A 9,074-nucleotide genomic window follows, 5' to 3' on the forward strand; every position below is an offset into this window, starting at 1 on the left:
TGTAAGGCTCTGAAATCATTGCTAAAATTATATTCCCCATATCTTCAACTTGAGAAGCTCCATATCGGGAAACTGAACTATTCTTTTCAAAGTTTAAATCTGTGAGATTAAGTTAAGGAAACATTTTGGAGAGGTAAAATAAGGTTATTCACAAACTAAATCATACAAAGCCAAGAAGCCAGGTAAAATGTGTCTAGATTGACAATTGTCTGGAAATCGCAGAATGGCTGCCTTCCATCAATCAGGACTCAATGCAAACTTACTGAAGTCTCCAACTGCCCTCTTGGGTAAAACAGCCAAATCAATCCTGTCCTGAGCTATTACCAGGAATAAAATTTGTTTATTAAGTTGTAGCATGAATATGGAACATTTTCACTAAGTTTCAGACCATAAAGCAGGGGTCCTCAAACTTTTTAAACAGGGGGCCAGTTCACTGTCCTGTAGACTGTTGGAGGGCTGGACTGTGGGCCCCAGGATGAGTCGGCTGCTAAGCAGGACAGGCAGCAGCGGCAATAACACCCAGCAGCCCAGATAAATGTCCTAGGCGGGCAGCGTGGGGCCTGCAGGCCATAGTTTGAGGACGCCTGCCATAAAGTATGCACAGTTAATTAGGATTCTTCATTCAATCTATCTTTACAACACACACAAGGCAATTACCATGCGAACTTAATTGTCAAGAACATGCCGTATTAAATGACTTTTTTTGACACCTCAGATTACTGATGATTATTTCTTTCCATGACACCACTATTACTCAAGTTTTACAGGAGAATGCAGCAATTCTGCCCAATCTTCAGGCTCCATTTCCAACTCTAGTTCTCTCGAACGCATATCCGCAGTTTCTTCCTCCACTGACATCTTGAAACCCTCTCAAAGTCATCCATTAGGATTGGAATCAAATTCTTCCAAACTCCTGTTCATGTCACTATTAACCTCACCTCTCTCAACCTTCACAGAATTGGAAGAGAGAAGACTTGCTCTAGATTAAACTTTTGGTTACTTAAAGGAATGTTGTGGCTTGTATGAACCTCTATTTAAACCACTAAAACATTCTTCCTATCAGAAATAAGCCTGTTTTGCTTTCACATCATTCCAGTGTTAACTACAATAGTATTTTTAACTTCTTTGAAAGAAAGACCTTTTCTCGGCAGCACCTGTGGCTCAGTGAGTAGGGCGCTGGCCCTAGATACCGAGGGTGGTGTGTTCAAACTCAGCCCCAGTCAAACTGCAACAAAAAACAGCCGCACAGGGCAGCGCCTGTGGCTTAGTGAGTAGGGCACCGGCCCCATGTACTGAGGGTGGTGGGTTCAAACCCAGCCCAGGCTGAACTGCAACAACAACAACAAAATAGCCAGGTGTTGTGGTGTGCACCTGTAGTCCTAGCTACTCAGGAGGCTGAGACAAGAGAATCGCTTAAGCCCAAGAGTTGGAGGTTGCTGCAAGCCATGTGATGCCATAGCACTCTACTGAGAGTGATAAAGTCAGACTCTGTCTCCAAAAAAAAAAAAAAAAAAAGAAAGACCTTTTCTTTTACGTTTTTTACACTCACAAACTAGCTAACTATTTGGTGCAACAGATCTAGCTTCTGATGATCTATCTTGGCTTTCAACATGCCTTCCTCACTGAGCTTAATCATCCCAGCTTTTGGGCTAAAATGAGAGATGCATAACTATTCCTCTCACTTGAACACTTAGAGGCATCATAGGGTTATTTATTGGCCTAATTTCAATATTGTTGTCTCTCAAGAGACTAAAAGGGCTAATGAGGAGAAAGACTGGGATTAGCCTGTCAGTGGAATAGTCAGAACAAACATAACATTGGCCAATTCGGTTTGACAATCTTATATGGGTACGGTTTGTGGTACTCTAAAGCAGATGTAATAATAACATCAAAGATTACGAATTACAGATCGCCATAAAAGATATAATAATGAAAAAGTTTGAAATAGTGTGAGAATTACCAAAATGTGCCAGACACGAAGTAATCATGTGTTATTGAAAAACTGGTACCAATGACTTGCTTGATGGAAGGTTCCCACAAATCTTCAATTTGTTTAAAAAAGAAAAAAGAAAATCACAGTTATCTGTGAAATGCATTAATACAAGTTTTACCTATATGAGATGAGACCCTACATAACCCGTGAAACCTAACATATTGACTATCTGACCCTTCACAGAAAAATCTTATTGACCTCTGGCCTAGAAGGGAGATTGACAAAAGAGGGCCAAACACACAGGAACATTTCCACATCCTAACTTTCCATCCCAAACAGAAGATAGGGACAATTAAAGTTAGAGGAGGTGCAAAAGTATATTCCAGTAAGGGAGGAGTGTAAAAATATATTCCATTCAATTACTCTTTCCTCTCTTCTATAAATGACAAGCATCTAGCCTTTTCACCTCTGCTCAGGTAACACCCTATAAAAAAGCAATCTAATTTTCTTAATCCCCTAACCAAAATTATGAGGAACTCCCATTCAACACCAAAGCCTTTTCTAAGGTTCTAAGGCCACAACCCTGGGCTTAAGTGTCCATTAGATACTATTCCTATAATATATTACTCTTCTCAGCTGTATTAACATTTACTGAGTGTCAGCCCCTCCTTATCACAGTCCATATAGCTTTTAAGAGCCTATTTACCGGGCAGCACCTGTGGCTCAGGGAGTAGGGTACCTCGAAATTATTCCGAGGGTGGCAGGTTTGAACCCAACCCCAGCCAAAACTGCAAAAGGAAAAACATAAAACAACAAAAAGAAAAAGATTCTATTTACTTAAATGGTAGTATTTATTAAACACCATTTTATACCAACCACCATTTATTTTCACAATAAACCTTCCAGGTAGAAACAATGATTTTAAGATGTTTATAAGGCACTCCGTGGCCTGGCTGGTAAGTAATGGAGCTGGAATTATATAATACAGCTCTGGTCTAAGTATGCAATTCCCCATATCAAGATAAGAAACCCTACTTAGTTTGTTTTCTGCAGCATTTTGTGAGAAGTTTTTAAATTCACAGATAAAAGCCAAGTGAGGAAGATAGAGATCAAAAATAAAAATGTAAACTTGTCTAGTAAAAACAGATCTGTAACTTAAGAATCATTTTACTGAATTCTTTTTAATTAAGAATAGGTTCTTGACATTTGGCTCCCTTGGTTCCACAGAACACGTACTAACATGTTTTCCCTTCAAGCCATCACACACCAGCAGATCAGCAGCTTTAAGCTGTTAACAACTCTTAAAAGTCACCCAACCTCCTGCATGCCCAAACCACCTCCTTACACACATACACCTTTCTTACAAAAGGTTACTTTAATCCATAACCTTTATCAGAATTGAATGAGAATAACGAAGGGGTGTGAGGAAAAGTTTTAGAACCGATTATTTTTCCTATCAGTTTATAATTATATATAGTATATTAGATTATTTTCTGGTGTCTGATCTTAAGGGAGGGAAAGATGAGTCTATGCCTCCTGGTTTTATGGCTCGTCATGCAACTTACTCATTCTGCCCTTGGGGCAGCCACAACAGCACAAACAGGCTTAGCCAGCTTTACAAATGAGATGCCTCGGAAGGGAGGAAGGGTATGGAAGGGTACAGCCAGACGGAGTGGGAACAAAACATTTCAGGCTACAACTCCTGTCCAGACCTTAGATAAGTCAACAGAGAACTTGGTTTGTTTGAACAGGAGCAATGCTTTCCCTTTGCCACCTTTGGCAAAACAAACTTGAGGATCCAATTCATGCTTACATTAGCGGAAGGCATGATTCAGAGAGAAAGATTATGAAGTTCATCAATATTAACTTATCTACTAACAAAAAAGTATCTTTTCCAACTGCCTCAAAATGCACACATTTGGTTTCAGAAAACCCAATTTCCACTTGAAAAAAAGTCTTGTAAATTAAGTTTTCAGTTTGTGTATTAAGTGAGTAAGATGTATATATAAAAAACATAAACACTGTGGAACGAGTTTTAATTACACCCAATTCAAAGTTCCACCTCAAAGCCATTTTTCCCTGCCATAGACCCCTATTTGTTACTCCCTTTCTCCTATTTCCTCTTTTATAGTATAGCACCAATTACATACGTTGCCAGACACATTACAATAAATATGCTAATGAACAAAGGAATAGCAAACTCATAAAACATGTCAAGAGAAAAGTTTATTAGTCCTCCAACTAAGAACTGCATTCCCTACACTGGTGTGATAGAATGAGGGGAAGAAGTAACAAATTATCCTTAAATGAGCTGCATAATTTTCAAAACAGGTTCTATATATAATTTCTGATATTCTTTAAGTGAGCCTTGAGGAAAGCACATCAAGAATACCACTGTACGGCGGCACCTGTGGCTCAAAGGAGCAGGGCGTCGGCCCCATATGCTGGAGGTGGTGAATTCAAACCCAGCCCTGGCCAAAAACTACAAAAAAAAATAAGAATGCCACTGTAAAAGAATATAACTAGAAGCCAAGACAAGAAACTTTTTTATTTTTCTTTTTCCAGCAGTAAAATGCTAGTTAAAGCATCTAAAACCATTGTCTGGACTCTATTTCTCAGAAGCTTCCTCTTTCCAAGAGGAAAAAAATAAGATCTCAACCTAATAATATTAATGCTTCCAAGAGGTATTATAACGAAGATGCATGTGAAAATTTCCTGACAAGTCAATTATATACTAGAAGAAATAAGATGGAGGCAGGAGATAACAAAAGAGAAAAAAATTACTTTGGAAAAAGAAACATTTACACGTGATTAAAAAAATTAGGAAAAGGGGACTCAATGGATAAAGTCTTTTAAAACAAATAAAATCATTACCTAGGAACCCCTAAACTCACATTTTAAAAATAAAATACAGACAGAGCCCATAGCTCAGTGGGTGGGGTGCGAGCCACATACACAGAGGCTGGGAGGTTGGACTCCGGCCCAGGCCAGCTAAAGGGAACAATGACAACTGCAACAGAAAAAAATAGTCGGGCATTGTGTTTTGATGGGCACCTGTAGTCTCAGCTACTTGGGAGGCTGAGGCAAGAGTATCACTTAAGCCCAAGAGTTGGAAGTTGCTGTCACTCTACAAAGGTGACATAGTGAGACTCTGGCTCAAAAAAAATTAAAAATAAAAATAAAATACATAAAATATATTTTGTAATTAAAATAAACATAATTACTATATCTCAGTGCTAGAAAGGAATACACAGTATTTCTGGTCATGTCACTTATGACAGACCACAAGCCAGGGTTATTTGCTGATTTGGCTCACATACACCAATATGATGCCAAAGATAACTCCTTTCCCCTCCAGCTAACAAGGTCAACTACTAGCCCAGCTTAACTGTACACTTGGTGGTATTTAAAATCCCTTTCATAGGTAGGAAGATACCAAGGAGGATTCAGAGCCTCCCTTCCCTTTTTAACTAAGGTAATAAAGGTTTGTGCAATTACAAAGGCCCAGTTCAACTAATCACAACAAATAAACTCCTAAGTATAGAATAAGCCAGATTCACACCATAATTTACAAATGGCAAAGCCAAATTAACTTTAAAGTTTATCTGTACTAACACATAGCTGACACTTTAAAAGGTCTATATACAGTCTCACATAAGATTATACCAATTTTATGTTTAAATAAGGTCTTAAATCAACAAATTTGTTTCCAAGTCCACCTGGCAGCTGCTTTTCCTCTTCTGAAACACCCAACAACCTGGAGAGGTATGCAGGATCACAGTCAACACCAGAGTGTGGGGCAAGCCGGCCAAGTGGTTGCATATGCTATCTCATTATTCCATACGGTAGTCTTACATTGTTTTAAGATGGGAGAACAGGCTTAGAAGCACATACATCAACTTCAGTAAACCTGATTGTAGAGTTCATGTTCTGAATCACTAGGCTATCATCCCTATTTTTAATCTATAGAAAAAACAGGCCATTGTCACCTTTATAGTAGAGCATGCAAATGTACACACACCCAAATCCTTTACACCATCAATAAGTGGTGAAACATACTTCCCCTATAAAACTTTAGGTGGTCAAGATCTTTTTCATCCTGGTGATGGAAAGCGGCACTAGTGAAATGGCATCTGGTGGTCACGTCAAACAGAACCTCTCAAGGTGATATCCTATAGCGGAGAAATTTTTTTCCCCAATGGTAAGATAGGACTTTTATTAGAAGTTAAGAAGGAATACAGAAAAGCACTAGAGCTTCGAAAATGGGGAAAGAACTGAAGAACTCTCTGGGGAGTCTCCATGTGGACTCTTATCTAGGGTCTGAAGTCTGGAGTAGAGTAGAATTTTTAACGAAATTAACTTAGCTTTATGCTGAATGGTTTAGTTTGTACGTGCCAAGGAAACACAGAATATAAATTTGAAAGGGAGAAAATCCCTTTCAGTACCCAACCCACTTTCAAATGCTCTGTATACATTCTATATTATACTCCCTATGCCAGGTGCTAGAGCATCAAATTTGTCAGGGCGGGCATGATGGCTCATACCTGTAATCCTAGCACATTGGGAGACCAAAGCAGGACTGCTTGAGGTCAAGAGTTTGTGACCAGCCTGAGCAAGAGCAACTCCTTGTTTCTATTAAAAAAATTAAAAAATTAGTGGCATGTTCTTATTAGTCCTAGCTTCTCAGGAGGCTGAGGCAGGAGGATCACTAGAGCCCAGGAGTTGGAGGTTGTAGTGAGCTTTGATGATGCCACCTAGCCCAGGGGACAAAGCAAGACCCTGTCTCCAGGGGGTGATACTTCCCCACTGGGCTACTGCAAAGTTATGGATAAGATACACAGTAAACACTCAACTTAGTTTCTGTCTTTCACCTGCTTTCCTTACCATGCCCTTTAAAAAATGAAATTCTTAATAAATGCTTGGCAAAGTGAAGTAAACGCAATATTTGAAGTCTTGATTAATAAGGAGAAATCAGTTCATGAGTAAAACCTAACAAAAAACAGATTAAGAAATCAGGAGGAAGTAATTTCATCCAACATTAGTGTGAGAAAAAAACAGGGTTGTTCTTTTTTACAAATGAATAAAAGAAGTCATTTATACAAACAGCCCCAAAATAAAAATGTCCTTTCAGCAGGAGACAACTAGTATTAATTTCTTCTAGGGATCTAAGATCTAAGATAATTTCTTCCTCAAAAAAAAAAAAAAAAAAAAAAGAAAAGAAAAGAAAATCCACAGACATCCCAATCACTATCAACATTATACCTTAACCACCTCACCTGATTAGGTAAAGAGCTTACAAAATGACAATTCACAACACCTGCTAGATGAGGGCTTCCCAGCTGGGATCACCGAATTCAAAAGCAGGCAACAAAACTGTAACTGGAATAACCCAGAGGCCTAACAACAACACCAGAAATTGTTTTTAAAACAAATACAAAGACCAAAGGAGGAAAGAATTGTTAAACTAAGAACCAGGACTACATTCAAGAAATTCCTAACACTTTCTTTATCAGAGTGGTCATAATTTTCCATTTACATAGCACCTCGAGGTTTACAAAGCTTTCATTTGAGAACATCCAAGATAAAAGTGAGGCTTGGAAACGCAAGTACCTCCTAGGAAGGCAAAGCTGCTGCAGCAGGGGCCACTCAGACCACACAGATTCTGTGACTTCTGTGACTGCAACTCAGGCTGTATTCTCCTCTTCCATTAGAAAGTAACAACACTCTCATTTTGACATTTTATAAACATCTCAAAATAATGCACATTATTCAGGCTCCACCTGTTTTTTGAAAACACAAAGCCTCACTGCTTTCCCTCCCCCAACCCCAAAATTTCAACTTTAAACATAAAATACCAGTGAGATGTCAAAAACTACATTCCTTCCACATGAAGCAGCAATCACACTCCTTGGTACTTACCCAAATGAACTAAAAACTATGTCCACACAAAAACTTACACAAGGATGTTTATAGCAGCTTTATTGATAACTGCCAAACCTCAGAAGCAAGCAAGATGTCCTTCTATCAGTCAATGGATAAACTGTGGTACATCCAGACAATGAAGTATTATTCAGCACTAAAAACAAACTGTCAAGGCTGGCAGCTCCCTCCCCTTTCCTGCTTGCTCTTGCCAAGTGCTGTCTGCACATGCTGAAACCCCTTCACCGTAATGCCATTAGTGGAAGCAGCCCCAGTCTTCCACCAGAAGCAGATGCTGGTGCCATGTGTCTTACACAGGCTGCAGAACTATCAGCCAAAGTTTTAAAAAGGAGACGGCAAGGATGAAGAAAAGTACATTGATGTGGTGATTAATAAAAATCTGAGGGCCAGGCGTGGTGGCTCATGCCTGTAATCCTAGGACTCTGGAAGGCCAAGGTGGATGGATTGCCTGAATTCATAGGTTCCAGACCTCCCTGAGCTAGAGCCAGACCCCCATCTCTAAAAATAGTTGGATGTTTTAGCAGGCACCTGTAGTCCCAGCTACTTGGGAGGCTGAGAGGAGAATCACTTTGAGCCCAAGAGTTTGAGGCTGCTGTGAGCTGTGATGCCACAGCACTCTATGGAGAGTGACAAGTGAGACTCTGTCTCAAAAAAAAAAAAAAAAATCTGAAGGTGAGACAAAAAGTGTTAATTCTTGGCGGCACCTGTGGCTCAGTGAGTAGGGCTCCAGCCCCATATACTGAGGGTGGCGGGTTGAAACCCGGCCCCAGCTGAACTGCAACAAAAATACCCAGGCATTGTGGCAGGCACCTGTAGTCCCAGCTACTCAGGAGGCTGAGGCAGAGAATTGCCTAAGCCTAAGAGTTGGAAGTTGCTGTGAGCTGTGATGCTACAGCACTTTATCAAGGGTGACAAAGTGAGACTCTGTCTCTACAAAAAAAAAAAAAAAAAGAAAGTGTTAATTCTTGTAAAACAGTTCCCTAAGTTCAACTTAGTGGGGAAACTTTTAGGTACAGGTGGCAATTCTCTGAAGCTTTGACAAGAAACTGTGACAAAAATGTCCATCCTGGCTCAGCGCCTGTGGCTCAAGTGGCTAAGGCGCCAGCCACATACACCCAAGGTGGCGGGTTCGAATCCAGCCTGGACCCACCAAACAACAATGATAGCTGCAACCAAAAAATAGCTGGGCGTTGTGGTGGGC

The 9,074-nt window shown here is 39.9% G+C and overlaps 1 protein-coding gene and 1 pseudogene across 1 annotated transcript in view; one reads left to right on the forward strand and one right to left on the reverse strand.

The window, feature by feature from the left end:
• ESRP1 (epithelial splicing regulatory protein 1) overlaps positions 1-9,074 on the reverse strand; it is a 64,631-nt gene that overhangs the window by 43,955 nt on the left and 11,602 nt on the right. The window contains exon 6 of the mRNA XM_012809555.1: positions 6-99. Coding sequence (XP_012665009.1) covers positions 6-99 — 94 coding nt within the window. The remainder of the gene's footprint in view (positions 1-5; positions 100-9,074) is intronic.
• Positions 6,060-9,074, forward strand: part of LOC105887684 — a 4,151-nt pseudogene continuing 1,136 nt past the window's right edge.

This window comes from Otolemur garnettii, unplaced genomic scaffold (genome assembly GCF_000181295.1).
Source record: "Otolemur garnettii isolate 467f Iridium unplaced genomic scaffold, OtoGar3 scaffold00004, whole genome shotgun sequence".
Lineage (NCBI taxonomy): Eukaryota > Metazoa > Chordata > Mammalia > Primates > Galagidae > Otolemur > Otolemur garnettii.